This window comes from Parambassis ranga, chromosome 5 (genome assembly GCF_900634625.1).
Source record: "Parambassis ranga chromosome 5, fParRan2.1, whole genome shotgun sequence".
Classification (NCBI taxonomy): Eukaryota; Metazoa; Chordata; class Actinopteri; family Ambassidae; genus Parambassis; species Parambassis ranga.
Window position 1 is genome coordinate 16,311,910 of NC_041026.1, and position 20,861 is coordinate 16,332,770.

Genomic DNA, 20,861 nt, shown 5'->3' on the forward strand with positions numbered 1-20,861 from the left:
ATTATACTGAGGTCCTACAGTATGTTTATGTTTTTTCCCTCCCATTCCTTCGTCCCCATTGATCTTCTCAGGCTCTGTCACAAATGCTTCTTAACAGGGATATTTTGTTATTTAAGTTAAAGAAGCAATAACAACTGCTACAAGTTAATGTATGCCAAAAAGACTGTATGATCTTGGACTGCTTTCTTGTCATTTTTCATTGCATACAATTAAACATGGCTGATGTCAGCTAGAACCAAGAAACCCCCCCACGTTTACTGATGCTCTAATAGGGTATAATAGCAAAATATGTATATCTGAGACACCATGGGTTCAATGGATAAAACTAAGTTTTTGGTAATTGATTTATCACCTGATAAATAGTCTCAGCTCATTCAGTTACAGTGGAATTCTAGTACAACACGCCTAGAAATTAAAATCCCACAAAGGACACCTGACATATGCCTTTCTTTTTCAAGTTCTTTTTTAATACAAAAACCTTTTCATCAGGGGAGTGAGTCTACAAAACTGGAGATAAAATTGTGGGCATATAGAAATAGTTACGCTGATCCACAGGAGCAGCGACAAAGCAACACAAACATAGACATGAAAAAAAAAATACTGTAGATCTCTCCACTTCCAACTCAACGCACATTACTTCCTGGGATTTGCAGTTTACGGACTTTGTTGAACAACTCTAGATACTGAGTCATTGTGTCAACGCAGTCTGCCTGTGCAAAAAGCCCTTCAGGCTTGGTGGCAAACACAGAGGGCAACTCGGGGACGCTGGGGCCGAGAAAGGACTGCATGAACTCCTTCATGAGGTTCCAGCAGTCTCCTGGAACCACACAGGGACAGTACTCCACCTGAGGGAACATACCAAGAGTTAATGCAGTCACAGAGAAAAAAAAAATGTCTCCTCTCTCACACTGTAAGTACATACCTCTACTGATATGCCTCTGGCACTGGAGCTCATTGTTACAGTACCAACTTTTATCAAGAAGTCACAGTATCGATATCTTGAACCACGACACTCCACCTTGTGTCCCTTGGCATTCTGGAAGTGACTCTTTAGTTTCACCATGAGGACATCAAAGTTGGCATCTGCTATCAGGCAGGGCCCCCCTTCAAACAGAGCCATGCAGCTCAGAGGATTTTCAGAGTTGTGCATCACATACAAGAGCTTGGAGGGCTGACCTGTAGGGAAACGTATTAAGTACATCATCGTGCTTTTAATCAATCACATAATCTCAGTTTATAATACATGTCAGTATTTTTGAAAGAACACAATGCAGAGGAAGATGATAGGAGCAATTTACATGGTGTCGTTACATAGAGCAGGGTCTGACTCCAAGGTTTAAAAACACATACAGCAAGGTATGCATCACACCCGGGCAGGGAATGATACAGAGTGAACTGATGAAGCTGCATCAGCAGCAAATAACAGCATTTGGAGTGGTTATTACATTATTATAACATATATACAAACCCAATGTTTTCTGGTTTCAGGTTTTCTTTCTTTTATTTGGAAGCCATATTGGGATCTGTTGAGCTAAGAATCCTGTTTCCATAGTTTACCATCTTCTTCTACCATTTAGCATTACACTTAAAGAAAAGACAGTATTACCGCTGACATTTCCTGTAGCATGGTACGTCTCACAGTCCACGCAGAAACTGCCGTGTTTCACAGCACCCAGCTGCTCCAGCTTCTTGTGCAGGATGTCCACAGTCTGCTGCACACTCTTCCCCTCCGCCACGGGCACCTGACACACACTGCAGGGCACAGAGCGCCACGGCAGGATGGAAACATTCACAGATTTATCAAGAGCAGAACTGAGAAACCAGGTAACATATTCTTTGTGGATTTTATGGCCGTGTAAAGTGAACAGTTCTGGCCCTTTAACAAACCCTGTGTGGAAACAGTAAGGCGATACAGCGCGATCAAAGGACAAAACTCAAGCACCGCAATTAAAGAAACGGACAGAAGATAAAAGTTTATGCAAATTAATAAATGTAGTTTAATGTTTTCTTCTATACAGCTAAAACGCAAAGTAACATCTTACCAAGTAACCCCCATTGATATTTTGCCTCCACTTGCTGTTTAGTGTTTGTGTTGAGTACTTCCGGGTAAGAAGATCGACTTCCGGTGAATTTAAAGTAAACTATTTAAAAATATATCTAAATAGTCAAATGTCTTTCGAATCTCGTCGTTATTAATATTACATGTATATAGAATAAAATGGAATAAAAGTCAAAAGTAACTTATTTTTTGACATTTGGATGTCGAGTGTTTACGTGACGTGATTTCGTCACTTCCTTCGTGATGGACACGATTTGCACGTGTCGAACAAGCGACTGTTTATAGTACTTGTAAAGTGTAGCTCCAACTCTTACATGCTGACAAAAACATTGTAGTTACAGCGTTGTTCAAAGTGCAGTGATGCCGAAGGTGAAACGATCTAAAGGTGGCGGAGGAGAGAAGACCGGAGGAACGGTGGCGCTGGCCGACCAGATCCTACAGGCGGACACGATCCGAGCCCGAGGCCGAGTAAAGAGCAGAGACAGCCGGGCAGAAAACGAGGACAAGTACGTAGACGACCGTCTGTCGCGGAAAATCTTGCAACAGGCCCGGATTCAACAAGAGGAGCTTCAGACCGAGTATGGTGTGGCACCGGAGAAGAAGAAAGCACCGGTCACTGTGCTCGGTAATGTTGGAGATTTATTATTTTACACGAAATGCGTTAAATTGAGCTTAATTGATCTTGATTCGAATAGAGTCTGGTGTGGCTCTAAACCCAGTAATGACCAGTAAAGTGCATATAAGTTATAGTTTGTAGTTTTGTTCAATTAATGTAGTACAGCAAGCAGTGGGGGAGTGGCTAAACAAATTAAGAATATTCCATTGTAATAGAAATAAATAAAATCTTATTTAGAAAGCCCTTTTTCCAAACAGAGTTACAATGTGCTTTATTGCCAATAAAATAAAATGGTAGAACAACAAATATTTGATCACAGGACAGTGGTTTCTCAGTCACATCCATGAAGTTTGTAATCTATTGAATACTATAATACTTATTCAGATGACTGACTTAATAAACATCACATTACGGTTAAGTCTGTGGCTTAGACAGTTCAGTGTGGCATTCTAATGAACAATGTCTGTCCTACCTCAGGGCCGGACTCTCAGGATGCAGACTCGGATGAGGAATGGCCTGCGCTTGGAGAAGCAGGTGCTGCGGACAGCGTTGCTGAGTGTGACGCTGAAATAGTCGTGGACCCTGATGACGAGAAGGCCATCGAGATGTTCATGAATAAAAACCCTCCAGTGAGGTACGATGCACTTCATTCCTTAAACCTAGCTTTAGAAATACGTTAAAACGATGCACAAGTTATGAGCCGGATTTCATATGTAGCCGTGTCTTCTCTTCATTGTGTCCATAGGCAGACATTGGCGGACATCATCATGGAGAAGATCACAGAAAAACAGACAGAGGTAGGGACGGTTATGTCGGAGGTGTCGGGGCGTCCAATGCCTCAGCTGGACCCCAGGATAATAGAAGTGTACAAAGGTGTCAATAAGGTGAGCTGACCTTGTATTCCCATGCATACTTTTGCAGCTAACAGCTGAAAAGGAAAATGACGTTGTTATTCATGTTCCTTTGCTGTCAGGTTCTATCAAAGTATCGCAGCGGCAAACTGCCAAAAGCCTTCAAGATAATACCAGCGCTTGCAAACTGGGAGCAGGTTCTTTATTTGACTGAGCCTGAAACATGGACTGCAGCTGCCATGTACCAGGCAACAAGGTAAGTTGAATTAAGTAGTAATAAGTGATTGATGATTTAACCCTGACAGAATCATCATATGTTTAATGGTGATTTTTTTTTTGTTCTAGAATCTTCTCCTCCAACCTAAAAGAGCGAATGGCCCAGCGATTTTACAACTTGGTGCTGCTGCCTCGAGTACGGGATGACATTGCAGAGTATAAGCGACTGAACTTTCATCTTTACAGTGCTCTGAAGAAGGCCCTGTTCAAACCAGGAGCATGGTTTAAAGGTGAGACTGAAACTTAAAGGATATATATTATCCTTTTCTAAGAGAGAGAGAGCGAGAGAAAGAAGAGAAGTCTGACCACAGTGTTATGTGTGTGTGGTAGGTACAAAAAAAGAAAAAAAGGCAAATTTTGCCTCAGTCCAAATGTGCAACACAGCTTTACTGCCAATCCTGAATGCATGAAGCATGAAAATGCCTGATAACATTATCAATTTCCTCAGAGGAAACATGGCTAAATCAAGAATAGATAGACTAAATGCTACATAAAGCATTTGAAAGCTATGATAAGTTTGGTTACCAAATGCAGTTTTTCATTGTTTTGTGTTCAATAATTAAAACAGTGCACAGACAGTCAAAGAAAGGCTAATGTGTCCGTCAGCATCTGTATTTATTTTGCCCAGACATTTGCATACAGCTCTTGGCCTTTCAGACCTGTGCACAGTGGCCATCATTGTGTATTGTTTTATTAAATTCCTTATAAATGCACACATGTAATACGTGAGACTGTCTAAAAAAGTGGTTAAATTAAATGAGAGGATTTGGCAGCTTGTTGCAAAGCAGAAAATACAGCGCTTTCTGGGACATGTCACACTTCCAATTTAAGCTCTAAATTTAGAAATATTATTCCAAGGACCCTGATGGAGGATTAGCCGATGTCCACAGGGTAAGTACCACCATTGGTTCTGGAAGCAGAGTAATTAACATACTCCATAATGGGGTCAAATCATCCTTCAGATATACACAATTGATTGTTGAGGATTTTTTTTCCTTTTTTTTTTTTAATCCTGTCGGTTGTGTGTTCACAAACTGTCCCAGATTGACGGGACTGTTTTTCACCTAACATCTTGTGACCTATATTTTAGGGAAAAAGGGTCAATATAAGACATCACCAGTAGGTGTCAGTGTTGCTTAAAAATTGCACACAGCTCCACTGGCTGAGTAAGAGAACTACTTAAATACAGTCAAATGTTAATTATTCTAAAATAAGCGTTCATTAAATTCACAGAAATAGAAGGATTGAAATGAAACATATGTAATCCGAGAGATAAATGCATCAAAGTATCTGAAGCTTAACAAAAGAATAAGGATTATACCTGCAGTACTATCTGTGACCATGTCATTTAAATCATAAAATATAGCTGTATTGATTATTGTTACATATTGTGTAGCTAAGTATGTATGTAAATATTGGCACCAGTAAAATAAGCTCAAATTTAAAATTTAATGTATTATTTAATTCCTTGTTTTTCATATTTGTAATAGTATCTACACCAGCATTAATGTAGGGAACTCCTATTTTTCTAAATGCTTCAATTCTTGGTGCATAATGTATTCATTTCTTTAAACCGTGCTTCCCTTCCTTTTTGTTTCCTGCAAGTTTGGGTATCTAGTGACAATGCAGTACAACCTTCTGGAGTTGTGCTTTAACATGTTGTGCCTCACACAGGTATACTGATTCCTCTGTGTGAATCTGGAACATGTACGCTCAGGGAAGCCATCATCATCGGGAGCATACTCACAAAGTGTTCGATCCCTGTGCTCCACTCCAGGTGAGGTTTCCTTTCACACACACACACACACACACACACACACACACAGAACATGATGATAAAAGATCCATTGGTGTTGTGTAATGTGCATGAGTTAAGGCAAGTTCAAGGTTGCATAACACAATCTTTCCTGCCTTTCAGTGCTGCGATGCTTAAGTTGGCAGAGATGGAGTACAACGGTGCCAACAGCATTTTCCTGCGGCTGTTGCTCGACAAGAAGTATGCCCTGCCTTTCCGTGTCCTAGATGCCTTGGTGGCTCACTTCCTGTCCTTCCGCAGTGAAAAACGTGTACTTCCTGTGCTGTGGCATCAGAGTTTGCTCACCCTAGCTCAGCGCTACAAGGCCGACCTGTCCTCTGAGCAGAAGCCGGCACTGCTCGAGCTGCTCAAGATACAAACGCACCCTCACATCTCTGCAGAGATTCGAAGAGAGCTACAGAACTCCGAATCGAGAGATATTGAAATTGGGCTCCCTGTTACAGTCGAAATGGACTGACTCAGTTTGATCTGATGCTTCTTGTTTCATCATCCTGTTTATGGACGCTTTCGAAGATCTTGTTGATGCATTAGAGTGTCTTGTAATTCTTGCACATGTTAAAAAACACATCAGTAGTGATGTGTTGAGTCTTTGCATGGTAATACAAAGATAGCTTTGTGTACATATGATGAAGAGCTGCTTTGTCATTTTGAAGCAACAAATTGGATTAAAAAAAAGCCAATACCTTATTCATTAGTCAAAAGTTTCCATTTATTGTATACACTCAGAGAAAACGTGTGACTGCTCCCTAAAGCCACAGGTTCACCCACCATCTTGTCAGGGCCATGTCGCCTCAACATGGAATTTGTTGTAAATAAAGCTGTGATTAGTCTAATTATTACAAACTGTGACATATTTTCAGAACAGGAGGAGATCTGGTCAGAGGGCACAAAGGGAACTTCCTGGTCATAGGGTCCATATACAGAGGGAGACAGTGGGACTCAGTAAATTCTTGTCCCGGGCCCCTTAACAAGTTAATCCAGTTATGTTTCAACACGACATGATTGGTATTCTGCTCCCTGTGAGGCTTTTAATACATTTATATTACATGGTCTCTTATATAACATGTCTGTCCCACTGCTCCGAATGGGATTATTATTTCCATATATACTGCAATTTTAAAATAAAAGCAGAAGCTTTTAAATTTTATTCTCAATAAGTAATCTGTTCATAAAGGGACAAGCTACAAATTCTTATAAAAAGTGAATAACTGATGACTGTTTATTTGTTTATGTCTAAATTAATATATTTCCTGAAGAACGTTCATCCACTTCCGCAGTTATTCACTATTACAGATGACGCCATTAGCAAGTGTGCTAATTAGAATTGGCAAGTAAATTCAATCTAGGAACGATTTAACAAAATAGACTTCGTCTAAACGGGCGGACTGGGTGTAAGGACTTGTCTGAATTTTCTGACATAACTGGCTAAACTTGATTATAACTTCTGACAAGCGGGCATGATCGTTAGCAAGGGAGCTAGCATTAGCATAATTATTGATGCTATAACCGCTAGCAGCTAAAGTTGGTTAACTTTGACGTGTAGATACTTGTAGATATAGACGGCTTCGCTCTGGGCACATTGACAAAAGAAACATTAAAGGTGAAATGGAGCAGGGTGTGGTTGTTCGGGCGGACATCGACCCTGAGCTAATCAGCGACCCCAGAGTGGTGCGCAACCTGCGGGCCCAGGAGCTGGAGGAGGGGACCGCCATGTTTGGGAGGGTGCAGACAGAAATACAACCGCACATGAGGAGGATGCTGGCCGAGTGGATGTTTGAGGCGAGTTTTATTTTAAGATATCTCAAAATGGATAAAACTAACTTTCACCTTTGTGTGGTTGAAATGACAGAGAGTGTCTGACAGGTGTGTGAGGAGCAGAAATGTGAGGAGCAGGTGTTCCCACAGGCGGCTCGGTACCTGGACTGTTACCTGAGCCGGTTTGCTGTTAAAAAGTCCAACCTGCAGCTTCTCGGCGCTGTTTTCATGTTCCTGGCCTCCAAAATGAGAGAGACTGTCCCCCTGAGTGCCAGCAACCTGTGCGTCTACACAGACAACTCCATCACAGTCCCAGACATCTTGGTAAATCTCTTTTATTTGTTCATGACATCCAAAATAAACAGAATAATGGTGAGAATCAGTCTGTTTGTGAACTGATCACCAGTCATTCAAACATGGAATCCAAACTCATTTTGGAGTAAGAACCTTCTGGGAGCATCTGGAACATTTGTGCCTTTATATACATTAAAGGGACAACAAATTAATTAATAACTTTTACAATATGTAGACATTCTTGTCAGTTTGCTACTTTTCTGAGCCACTGGTTAATTATAATTATAATAATTATAAATAAAAGAGAAGTCATTTCTGATTTTTGATCTTATTTGAGCATGTCAATCTATGTCTTTTTTAACCATCGTATACACTTCTCAGCATATGGCTTGACTCACACTACTCCTGTTCTGTCCCATTTGAGGGGTGCCTTTTCCCATGATGTCCAGTTGAATTAAGATCAGGAATCACTGCAGGCCATTTCAGGACAGTCCACTGTCTCCCTTTCATCCATTGTTAGTGCTTTTAGGTATTATGGTTGATTATCCTGCTGAAGGATAATCCAAGATGGCACAATACCACCTTTAATATCTCATTTTTGTACTGTGCCTTAAACAAATGTGCAGTAACAGATGCATTAAAGCAGCCCCACAACACAACTAACCCCTAATGCTCACTAACACAAGAATGCTCATATACAGATGTCCTAATAGAGATGGTCACAGGAACATCCTATGTGGATTTTAACTTGACCTAGCTCAGCATTTGTTTTCTTTCTCATCACCTTGACAACTCTTTACTCTTCACTTGTATATGTGTAGTACACATAATGATAACAAAGAGAGCATAATGAGGGTCCCGACATGAAAAGGATGAACGATGATAAGATTGACTTTATTGTTGTGTTGTTATTTAGAGGATCTTTGTAGATTAAGTTCTCTGCTTCTAAAAAAGAGCGTTACTTCAGCAGGGGTACCAACACTCGTCTGTCTGAATGTTCCTGCAGTGGGATTTTGATGGTGGATTGATTTAGAGGAATGTGTATGTGTGTTGCAGCAGTGGGAGGTGGTCGCTGTGTCCAGGTTAGACTGGTGTCTGGCCTCTGTCGTGCCCTCTGACTTCCTGGAGCCAATTCTACATGCTCTTCCATTTGTTGGGCCATCTCACCTTCCAAACATGCGCAGACATGTTCACTCCTACATTGCTCTGGCAGCCACTGGTGAGTTACATAATTCAGTTACCTACACATGAGATGGTTTTGTCAAATAAATATATTTAAACGTATCAACAGTTTTTTTTAAATGAGCCATTTTATTATCTGGTGCAATAAAAACAGATGCAGTCACTAATTCGTTGTTAACATTTTTCAGTTAATGAGGATTACATAGAAGATTGAAATTAAATGACTTTCCAGGCAGGGAACAATGGGCACACAGCAGCCATAACTTTGATTACGATGTGTCAGCAGTTCATTTTGGAGACAGAGAGCTGAGTTTGTGTAATCCTGTATTGTCTGCTGTGAAAGACCTGCGTCCGACTATTCAGCTGGCTGATTTCCCACGAATCTCTGTGATGCTGCCCGAGGCAACAGGTCACAGGGATGCTGTCTATTAGTGCTGTTTCAGACTCTAATATTATGCTTCATTTTCAACTGTGTAACCTATTCAAAAGGGCGTCAGGCAAGGACTGAATGGCTGACTTTTTGTCTCAGCATTTTTCCGGCCTGAAGCAATTAGGATATCAGATTATCAGAGTCTGGGAAGTGGCTGTTTTTAAACACTTGGCTTTGTCCCCTTGGGTGTGCCTACCAGGGTGGCAGCTGTCTGGTTGTCTATCGTGGTATTTACTGGCATCCTTTCTGCTTTGTTGTTCCCCTGAAAGCCAGACTCATAATTTACACGAAATACTCTTCCTCATTTTCCTCAGACTGCAGATTTTCAGTCTTCCTGCCCTCTACTGTTGCATGTGCCTGTGTGAGTGCTGCCATGCAGAGACTAAAACTCCTGGACACCACCGTCTCCTCCAATTCAGTGATGAAGTTTTTGGTCAAGCTTTTGGCCACTGATCTGGTGAGGGTAATGTTTAACTGACATTTTCAGATAATATCTCTTGACTTTGCCCTTGTCAACAATCAGTGGTTATATCTGATCAAACACTGACTAAACATGCAAACAAGCATTTAAAAACCTGTTTAAAACAGTGTCCACATATGACTGTGTCCATGGTCCTTTATACTGCCTGTTGAGGATTGTTTTTCCTTTCAAATCTGACCCTGAACAGAGTGATCTCCTCCTCTGCTATGAGCAGTTAGGGAGTGTGTTGGAGCTCAGCCTACCCTCCTGTTTCCAGGATAGTGTTTGCAGGTCAGAAACATGCAGCTCTGGGATCAGCTACCCTCCTGCTGACATTCAGGATGTTGTACTGACACTGGTGACACCACCTCAGGAATTCAAGCTAAAACACCCTTCCCTGCAGTGAAAAGGTTAGGATGATTGATGAAGGTACAGCCATTGGACAGACGCCCAAAAAGTCCTCATGTCTTTTTGGCATGTTGTTTGAAGATTATTATATGAACCATTGCTACAGGTAGAGAAGTTGTATCAGTTTGTTGTTGTTGCTGTTTGTTTCAAGTATAATGAAACAGCCTTTGAACCATACTCAAATCAAATGATCCAACATCAAATTTCTGTGATATTCTAACAGCAAAGTTTGCACATTTATACATACTGACCTGTTATTCTGTGTTTAACAAATGTTTCAACCTAGTTTCTGTAATACTGACTTTAAATTAACCTTCTTAAATTAAACCTTAAAAAACTGAATACAAGACAAACAGTAGCAGTGGATTTCTTTGTTGTTTTTTTATTCATTTTCTTGTCACATTAACATGGCAGATCACAGTTATATAACTGAGAAACTTTGGCAAACAGTTTTTGTTGCAGCCATTAAAAAAAATTAAAATACAAATGAAACCTGCATGTCCGTAACATCGCATATAAAGCGCAGCTGAGCGACACAGACCAGTGAAGAAATGTCCAAATACACTCTGAAATTTAACATGTCTCCCAGAACAGCTGGTATAATAATTGAAATATAAATATTGGTTATTGGTATCAATGAGCGTAGTCAATCACCATGCTTATCAAAGAACTTCCAGTTGAAATTTGAGAATGAAGGATTTAAATTTGTGATGAGCCAAAAACCCCATAAATAACTGGAAAATACTATATACTCTTAGTTTCTGAATATCAGCATGGTTTCCATGAACATAAAGCAAATATAATATTCATATGACACTGATAAGTAATCTGTATGGTTATGGAAGGTTTTAATTAACTAAATGCGTTTTTTAAGCTGTGGCTTGATGATTAATTTAATGAAATTATGTGGCAAAAACACACTGATGTTCCCTTCTCTCACCACCAGGCGTTTTTGTGTACTTACTTTTAACTCTAGAAAATAAGTATCAAATAGCTGAATAGCATTTTTTAATGGCTGACCTTTGTATCAAGCTTTGCATCAAAATACTGTACTACTCCAAATTCAACCTTCAGTTCAAATACACACTGACAGTAGCTAGTTGGGGCACATGTTGCTGTCCACGTAAAAACAAAAAAAGGTTAAGTGACTTAATGGGCCCCACCTTTTACGTGAAACTGTCAGCTGTCTACATAGAGCCTGTGATACCTGTGCACTTAAGCGCAGGTTTGGGAGCAGGAGCAGGTTCTACTGGTTACACTTGTGAGTCATTATTATTCAAGTCAATACCCAAATTAGAGCAAGTCATTTCAGGAAAAATAACAACAATGAAAAATAAAAACATCCAGTTACAAATAAGCATCATCATGTCAAAATTTGCTAGTGCTTTTTTAATATGTTTTTTTTATTTTTATAGCCAATAAGAACAATAGAATACGAGTAGAAAATGTGTTCTTTGGTATCCAAGAAGTATCATGTTCCCCTTATCCTAAAAGCTGTAGAAAATAGTACAAGATGACAGTCATCCTACCACTGAAGCTGTGCGTTATTGCTATTGCTTGATGAAAACAATGTTAACGGCTAGTCACCAAGCTAGAGTCATGAACCTTTTTGAAACCGTTGTGTCCACAACATATAACACGCAGTTTGTTGTTATGTCTCACCACTGAAGTAATGTGTTCCCCGCATTAAGTAGACATTTGATAAAAACTCATATATTAAAATTCAGAACTCAGATTGACCACAAGCAGCTCTCTTCTCATGAGAATCTTTGAAATGGACAATTTCAATTGCACTTATCAATCATTTTTGCAAAACAATGTGCTATGCGGCTATTCTGATTTTTAGCCCAATAGAAGAAAAACAGTCTAATGTCATTATTTTATCATCAGTATCTAAAATACAATCTAAAGTTTAAAACCAAGTCTCCTCCCTTTTTGGTACTGTGTAATTCCTGTTAGCCAGCATGATCTCTGCAGTGTGTTGTGATGATACACTTTGGCTCTCATGTCCTCAGTAGTTTACATTAAAATATTCAGAATAAAAACCTCTTTAGTCTGTATCCTTCAGGTAAGTTCTGGTCCTCAGTTGGTTGCAGAGCCTCGTGTAATGATGGCCTGTTTGTAAGTCTCTGTGACATTATCACAGTCTGTGATTGAAAAGGCACTGTCAGCCACACCAGACTCATAACAGTTCCACGGCCTCAGCAGCCTGTCAGACAGGATCCCATCTTCTTGGATGTCCAGCAGGTTGTCAGCAGAAACACAGCCCCTCATGCTAGCCTTGGCTGGTTTTTCAATCTGTGTTGGAGATCTAACGTGGTCTGGCAGATCCAGCTGATCAAACGACTCTGAAGATAGAATGCTGTCTTCACTGATGGCCCCGCTTGGCCTTGACCTGCCACTGCGGGGTAAAGAAGCTGCCAACTGGTCCAGAGAGCCGAACTCCTGTAACCCACCTGAAGAAAACTTTCCATTCCGCTTCAGAATGCCCTTCCTATAGGTTGGTGCTGAGGGGCACTCTTTAGCTTGTGGTACCCAGCCTGAGTCACTGTTCTCAGGGGAAGAGGAATAATACCCTGACTCGTGCTCAGCGGGCTTCTTTAGGATACCTTTGCGAGGCAGCAGTGCAGCTGAAGAGGTATTATCTGGTGTAGATAAGCCCAAAATGTTCTGTGGTTCCACTGAACTGACAGCTGTGGTTTCACTGATCACCTTATGTTTTACACTGTTCCGTCTCTTTAAAATACCTTTTGAGGGCCTAGTGTCTGTGCTTCCTTCATGAACCGTCTGGGAGACATTATTCTCCTTGCGTGACCTTCGCAGAGAGCGCTGACGGACTACATCCCCTCCACCACCCTGTGAACGGAGGAGGCAGCGCATCTTGGAGCCGTTCTCGAGTAAAGGCCTGGATGTACGCCGTAGCCAACTAGCAACACTGGCTAGCCCACCAGGGTGTGATGTGGATGGAGATACTGGTGAGGGGGTCTGTTCTACTAAGCTGCTCTTTCTCTCACACAGTAAAGGCTGTTGGTAGCCCCAGTTCAGCCACCAGTGTCCCGCAATCTCTTCTATTGTAGCTCTGCGCTCAGGGTTTACCATCAGCATCCAGCGGATAAGTCCACAGGCATCTGAGGGACCGGTGAAGGAAAAAAAGTTATTAATTCTGTGCCCAGCTATTAAAAATTAAGAATCCCATCACTTTGAATAAGACTTCAGTCTATAAACTCACCAGAGGGGTTGATGGGTTTGCGGTAGTTTCCAGTACTAATCTGCTGGACCAAGGTCTTATGGTTGTTTCCATCAAATGGCATGGTGCCATGAACCATTGTGTATAACAGCACACCAAGGGACCAAGTGTCTACCTCTGGCCCACGGTATGGCCGTCCATTGACAATCTCTGGGGACGCATACAAAGGGCTGCCACAAAATGTCTGAAGGTACTCATCACCGTGGTACAAGTTAGAGAGTCCAAAGTCTGCGATCTGCAAAAAAAAAACCAAGAAGTTAACGTCACGCAATGATTACTACTACCACAAAAGGTAGCCAGATTGGTGATCACCATCACGTGGACCAATATATCAATTATAAATGTCCACAGGAAGGATATTTGTGTGTGTGTGTGTGAAGGTGGCGTCATTATGCATACCTTAACATTGCCGTTGCCATCCAGTAAAATATTCTCCAGTTTCAGGTCCCGGTGTACTATTCCATTCTAAGAGGGAAAAAACATTTTTGCATAATCATTTTACAAACATCAGTTACACCCATATGCGTCAGTTTACTGGAGGTTGTTTATATTACATAAAAGGATTAGTTTTTACTGGGTCAGGACGCATTCTTTAACAAGTGAAGATTTTTTTTTTGGTACGTCAGCTATGCTTCATTGTCCTCAACTCTGTAGGGGGGCATTCCTTTGAATCTGCATTTGCTTTGCTTTCAGAAATGGAGGTCAGCTTCTGCTTACGTATGAGCACTTGTTGTAGCAACGGATGCATTCTTTGCAGGCGGCGTTATTTAACCTTCATATATTGTTAAGATGTGACCATGAAGAAACTGTGGTATGCAAAACATGTGGACTTAAAACCATGCCAATCATAACTGACAAAAAGAAAGTTTAGATGGCCCTTCTAGTGCCTGAGGAGTGTAGAAACTATAATATTTGACAAGACATCAGCACTCCATAAAAGTGAAATAAGACGGATGGTTAACACAGTATATGGCAGGGCAATTCACTAACTAAATATTATCCAGCAAACATTTAAAAACGCTGTGCAGCCAACTAAAATATAGTGTGCTCTAAATGTTCATAATTACACAGCTTTGGACTGGGAACAACCGATTGTGTGTGTGCTGTTCCTTCACACCCTCATTAAACTGTGAGACCATGCGTGTGTGTGGGGATGGCTGGCCTTTAGCCCTGACGCTAGCTCTGTATAAACCAACTGTTCATTTCAGGCTGACAGTGAATAATGCCCATTATGTAACTCTGGAGGTGCCAGTGCCATGGAAAAAAACATGGTCTGACAGGGCTAATATACTTTGCCAAAAGACTGGGGTCTACTTTCACAACTTAATGTGATGCTGATGTTAGTAAAAACAGCTTTACCTGATGGCAGTAGTGCACGGCTGATACAATCTGCCTGAAGAAGTGCCGGGCCTCACGCTCAGAGATGCTCCTCTTGTCACAGATGTAGTCATAGAGATCCCCCCGACTGGCATACTCCATCACAATCACTATTTTGTCCTTGTTTTCAAATACTGGAAGACCAAAAGAAAACAATGGGACCCCTTTAAGATCAAACTCTTTGCAATGTTAAAATATTTGTAATGTGTTGCTTTCTGTGCAACCTCCTAGTTGCACTGATTAGGATGAACAAGACCCAACAATAACTGTACAGCAAACAAACAAACATGCAATCAAGTGGAAAAACACTGATTGATGACCATCTGATCAGGCGTGATGGTCACGACACGAGGCTCGGCGCATTATCCTGCGAAGCTGCCGGGTTACGGCAACGTTGTCTGTGCTTATGTAACCAACAACGGTCTTCGATACAAAGACTTGCGTGACCAAACTCGCAAACAGAGACTTGACTGATTAATTTTTCAGGATATCACGTTTCAGGCAGTGTGTGGCCAACTAAACGATAAATACAACCACACACACACACACACACGTTATTAAATGTTGGGACACTGTACCTTCATATATGGTAATGATGTGCGGGTGACACAGAGAAGACATGATCTCGATTTCTCTGCGAATATGAACCAGGTCTTGCTCATCCTTGATCTTCTCCTTTCTGATTGACTTTACAGCAACCTTGAAAAGGAACAAAACAAATCCAACATTTTAGGTAGAATATACATATTTCCAAAATACATTCATAGTGGAGCTGAGTCAGCCACTAAGGTCAGTCAGACAATAATATGCATATAAGACTGTATTTCAGCAAAATCACAGAGTCAAAATTGACATAATATGAGGCACAAAATATCAACACAATGGCCCGCAGCTACACTGCTGGTGTAGAGGTTACTGTTATGCTGATATTTAATAAAACTCGCTGTCCCTTTAAAGTTTGTCTGATGGTCAGTGAACCGAAAACTCTGCTGTGCTGTTTCTAACAAGGCAGAGGGAACACCGGGTCAGCTATTGTCTGCTGTAAGAAATCCATTGTCTCCTGTTAGGTCTGCAAGACTTTATAGAAGTAAATTAAAATCTGAATAGCACACGTGTTAGGTCTGTGTATGCAGACAGGATTTTTGACAAGAAGACTGTATTCATGTCTTCACATTGCCTTTGTGAATTTGAGGCTCAGATGCCTGGGATTCCTCTGTGCGCCTAGTGCGTCATCAGTTTACCCCAAGGTCGGAGGGTTGTCAGTGAGGCACCATGTGGTGTTGGGGTGTCCTTGTTTCCTCCCGTTTCTGACTCTCAAGGCTACAGACGCAGGGAAATGAGTAAAGCAACGACTTGTCATATCAGTTTAAACATGCGACCCATCTCCTGTCGTGAGTCACCGTCTGGCCTGGGTGCTCCTCCTCAGGTCAGCAGGGTGTTCGCACCACACAGGCCTTCCTTCCTGATTCTGGGAACGGAGGTTTCCTGTGTTTGTTTGAATAGCTGTCAGACGGGCTGAACCCACACTCATGATGAGTTCACACCCCTGTGAGGTTATCTGTGAGTGTGTGCGGTCTTTATTACTGTCAGTCTGCTCTATGCAGTCAGCACTGAGAGGTGGAAATCTGGGATATTTCACACTCAGTTTCTATACAAACATATTTGTGAACCTGGAAACACATTATTCATACAGCTGTCAACATTAGGCTACTGGCTACCTGCATCCGCTGTACTATTACTGATTAAAACCTTTTTGTAGAGCTACATAGATCCATCAGCTATAACATTAACACTAAAAGATGAAGTTAATGAACATCAGCACCAACAAAAGAACATCCAGCTTGTTAGAAAGGGGTTTAGTATTACATTTGGTGTTGATTCGGTGAATAAATCTGTCAAAATCTGTGCTCATTTTGTTCAATAGACGCAGGGGGCACTGTTAATCTGCTAAATGGGCAACACCAAGGTGGCACAGGACCAGTAAATGATGCCAGACACTCCGCCTTGCTTCTAAATCTCAAATTATGTCTGACAAAGCTAACATAACAATGTTATTATGTAAGCTGGAAATGAGAAATTATGAGGCTATGCTATTAAACATAACAAATTACATTACAATAAACTAAGCTGCAGACAGACTACTAATCATCTGAAACAATTGATTAGAAATGATTAGAATGAATACTGTGTTGGTGATCAATTAATAATAAAAAACTCCCAGGGGATTTCTCCTTTTTGTGTATTTGTATTGATACTTTTTCTATATATTATTAGTTTGACCCAAAACATAATGTTGACATCACCTCGGTTATGTGGACATTTCAAAAACCACAAACTGATGACATCTTTAAATGCACACTCTGATTTAGTAACTCGGTTTTCTGAGGAAGTCGCATGTTTCTACAAAGCACCTATCAAGGACTTTATGAATAGTTGATGCAACACACACATTCAACCTTCGTGTCCTGCACCGAACGGTGGATCAGCTCCACATGGATGTATACAAACCAAGCAAACATGCACTTGGACAACAGGGAGCAGCTGTAAGCGTCATGGCACGCAAGATGAAGCCATCCTTTGTGTTGTGTCACTCCTGGAGTCAGATAACATTTCTTTGTCCATTATGTTGTCATTACTAAGGCAGGTACATGGAAACCAAGCTAATGAATGTTTCTCCTGTTTGTTTTGTTTGTTGTGAGTTAAAAAAAAACCCATCCATATGGACTAATCAGTGTTTTGATATTTGAACGTGGGGTTTGTAGCCTGCAGAGATAAATCTCAGACAGCGACTCATATCCTGTAAAAACAGCAGCGAGCTGTGGCAGACGGTGAAAGGGCAGAGGCAGGCGTGCGGACAAGGCTGAACTTGTATCACTGCGTGTTCACTGCAGGTGGGGGGGTTTCTGACATTTATCAGCAATTTCACTCATATAAAGCACAATCTGTTGTCAGATGATCAAGACACGAAAGTATCAGACTTACTGATAAAGGTCTATGAAGGTCTTCTCTTTATTATTTTATATTTTAATCAAATATGGCAGAAATACAAAAAATGTAGTTGTTGTATCAGTTTCATTTTGTTTTAATTATTTCACTGATGTTACACATATCCTGCTTTGTTGGTAAAGTACATCACTGAAACCCAACATTATGAATGTATATTTAAACTGCTTTAAATCTTTAGAGTTCAGTTTGAGTTGTTGAACTGAGCATTTGTTAATGTTTTAACTGTTAGGGTTTAAGTACTGGGAGGTCGTCTGATCTACAAAACACACACGTCTTCTCTTGCAGTGGACTGAGGCTTATCTCAGTCCAGTTTCTTTTAAATACCGCCCATTTCCACTTAGATCATGGGGGAACTGGAATTCACCTGACAGGCAAATAGCAGTTCCCTTCCTCCTTCTTCAGAGACACAGAAAGTTACCAAACTTCCCTCCTGGAACAAAGTCCTTCCAATAAACCGTCTTTCCTTCATCCTTCATGTAAGGGCTAAACGAAAGTGATTATGTAAAACTTATGCTGAGACTGGTTTTAGTATCAGCCGATGATGCATTTTACTCAAAGCTCTGTGAATGTACTTGTATAATTTATACATTCTGGATAACTTTAAATCCTACAAAACTTTTGTAGTTCAGTGAGAAGCTTAGATTATAATGAAAAATGACAGCATGTGTTTTATATGATTGTTTAACATTATACTCATCTATTGTCTTTGCATCTGAGACTTTCATTCAGTTGAAGCCTCATTACCTGTGTGCAGCCTGCGCGCCTCCTATAAATAGCAGCCCATGTCCAAACAACAGGTGGCCAGCAGCACAGCAGAGCAAACACACTGACCTGATCCTGCCCGCAGATGTGTTGTGTGACCAAATAAAGAGTAATGAAAGAACAGTATGGATCCTCACCAGTCTGCCTGATCTTTCCTTGGCTTTCTTCACCTTGCCGTAGGTGCCTTTCCCCAGCGTCTCCAGAAACTCGTACCTGTGCTTCAGGTTGTGTTTGTGGTGGTGTCTCTTCACGGCTTGCTTTTTTAAAGGCACCTGGGACGGAGCGGTGTTTTCCCCGGCTGAAACTCCCTCGACAGGCGGCCTGATGTTAGGCGAGACACGTAAGCCATCCATACCGACGAAAACAGCGCTGTTGTTGTCTTTGTTGCTCACTTTCGGACGCAGATGTTGAAATGCATTCCTCTGCGGACTCGTCGTGTTGCGTTCAGGTGCAGTTCAAATAATAATAAAAACACAAATATAAACTCCGACTGTAAGGCAGGTCACTACGAAGTAATTCTGATGATAGAAACCGAAACAGCGACTAGAAAGTAAGTGTGTATGTGTGTCAGCCTTCTCTGTTAATGTCGAGTCTACTAACAGCAGGTAGGCAGCATGCGGGGCAGCTGCGGAGCACCGCCCGCAGCCGGACACGTCAAATAGTCAGGGGGCGGTTCAGGTAGCAGAGGAGCGCTGGATTTGGATCGCGGGGCGTCCCAGGACAGATTGTCGTCGCTCCTTCTGTTTTCTGTCCATGCGAGTTGAAATACTGCGGTGCTATCTAATATTACCCTACATAGTTACAAAGAATCAAACAAACGTGTTAGTTTAACAGTGATTAAAGTTGTAGACAGTATACACAGAGCATTTAATCTACAAATCTAACTTGACACGAATATATATATATATATATATATATATATATATATATATATATATATATATATATATATATATATATATATATATAGAGAGAGAGAGAGAGAGAAATATATATAGAAAAAAATATATATATAGTTCTATATATATATATGTACTTGTAATAGTATATTTTTCATACAGCAGTATTGCTATTTTAACTTCAGTACTGAACTCCTTGGTCTCTGATAATTGCAAGAGAAAAGTAATGAGAAAAATGTTATTGGCATGATAGACTAAAAATGATAACATAAAATAAAATTATACATTGCAGAATCACTTTTTCACATATTATCATTCCAATGGTTCTGACAGTAGGATATGGACTTATTGAAAAACATTTACATTTTAAGGGGCAGTCTTTAGGTGCAAGAGAAAAAACTAGATTTTCAGCATTCCTGCATCAGACTACATTGAGACCTATATGCAGACTATTTAGTTTTCCACTTCTCATTGACAAACAGGCAGTCTAAGCTGAGAGGGGACTTACAGCTGCACGCCGCTAGAGATCAGCATGAAGTCAGGAGGATTGTGGGTTATTTGATTTGGACCAGTAAGTTTTACTCAAAGGAAATAACTGGCATAAGGTCTTCACGCAACTAACAACATGAACCAACTGTCCAATGTAATATTATCTTATCCACCCATGTGTGCTTAAATGTACTTTTCAGTGGGGGGAAAAAGTGAGTTGAGTCGCTGCTAATGAATCCCAGCCAGGACGAGATGAGCAGGAACATTCAGACTCAGTACTGTGAGCCAACTGGCTGCTGCTCTCTGTCTCAGCTGTTCTCTTGACCCAGCGGGAACAGCCTTTTTATTTGCTATTCAGCCTGCACGGTAATTTGCCAGAGATTCTTCACTCGTGCATGTAGAGAAACACTGTGTACCAAACAAATCATAATCATTAAAAAAAACGGAACCGGTTTTGTAGCCAGACATCACATTTGCTCTATTTGGATCAGGAAACAAAATAAGTGCACATGATTATAAACACTACAGCTTCTCTAAATACACACAACAGAAATAATGAATGAATACGTACTGTTCTGTCTGGCTATTACTAGTCTAAAATTTGTTTATTAAAATTTAACGAAATGGTTTACATTTATTAAATCAGGCCTAAACTAAAAGAAATTAGGCCGAATTACTAGTTGTAATGCAGTATGTCTGCCAGAAGATGGAGCTCTTTAGTCACTACACCAGCAGACTGCTTTCTCAGTATGAATTCTGGCTTCTTTGAACCAGACAGCAAGAAATTGTTGTTCTTTATTAAAGCGACCTGTTCTAAGAAATGCCTTGCTCGCATTCCTACACATATGTGCTAATCAACAAAATATTTAGGGAATTAATACATTAATAAGAGTTTATATGTAACATTTACGTCCTTTTTTCTTCACTGCTTTAA

The 20,861-nt window shown here is 40.7% G+C and overlaps 4 protein-coding genes across 4 annotated transcripts; 2 read left to right on the plus strand and 2 right to left on the minus strand.

Annotated features, from left to right (window-relative positions):
• Positions 1-494: 494 nt before the first annotated feature.
• On the minus strand, positions 495-2,095 carry med20 (mediator complex subunit 20). Its single transcript, XM_028406614.1, has 4 exons — positions 2,043-2,095; positions 1,607-1,752; positions 923-1,176; positions 495-845 (listed from the first exon to the last, which is right to left on the minus strand). Exons 1-4 carry the CDS (start codon positions 2,054-2,056, stop codon positions 624-626), a joined length of 636 nt encoding a protein of 211 aa, XP_028262415.1. The 5' UTR covers positions 2,057-2,095; the 3' UTR covers positions 495-623.
• A 197-nt stretch (positions 2,096-2,292) lies between these two features.
• On the plus strand, positions 2,293-6,305 carry bysl (bystin-like). The gene is made up of 7 exons (XM_028406588.1): positions 2,293-2,684; positions 3,153-3,309; positions 3,421-3,559; positions 3,649-3,782; positions 3,872-4,032; positions 5,477-5,579; positions 5,721-6,305. Exons 1-7 carry the CDS (start codon positions 2,420-2,422, stop codon positions 6,073-6,075), a joined length of 1,314 nt encoding a protein of 437 aa, XP_028262389.1. The 5' UTR covers positions 2,293-2,419; the 3' UTR covers positions 6,076-6,305.
• A 918-nt stretch (positions 6,306-7,223) lies between these two features.
• ccnd3 (cyclin D3) lies at positions 7,224-10,145 on the plus strand. Its single transcript, XM_028405152.1, has 5 exons — positions 7,224-7,397; positions 7,482-7,697; positions 8,724-8,886; positions 9,594-9,736; positions 9,948-10,145. The coding sequence occupies exons 1-5, from the start codon at positions 7,224-7,226 to the stop codon at positions 10,143-10,145; spliced, it is 894 nt and encodes a 297-aa protein (XP_028260953.1).
• Positions 10,146-11,831: 1,686 nt separating this feature from the next.
• nuak2 (NUAK family, SNF1-like kinase, 2) lies at positions 11,832-19,174 on the minus strand. The gene is made up of 6 exons (XM_028406584.1): positions 18,677-19,174; positions 15,350-15,470; positions 14,754-14,905; positions 13,794-13,859; positions 13,377-13,629; positions 11,832-13,275 (listed from the first exon to the last, which is right to left on the minus strand). The coding sequence occupies exons 1-6, from the start codon at positions 18,890-18,892 to the stop codon at positions 12,230-12,232; spliced, it is 1,854 nt and encodes a 617-aa protein (XP_028262385.1). The 5' UTR covers positions 18,893-19,174; the 3' UTR covers positions 11,832-12,229.
• Positions 19,175-20,861: the final 1,687 nt, after the last annotated feature.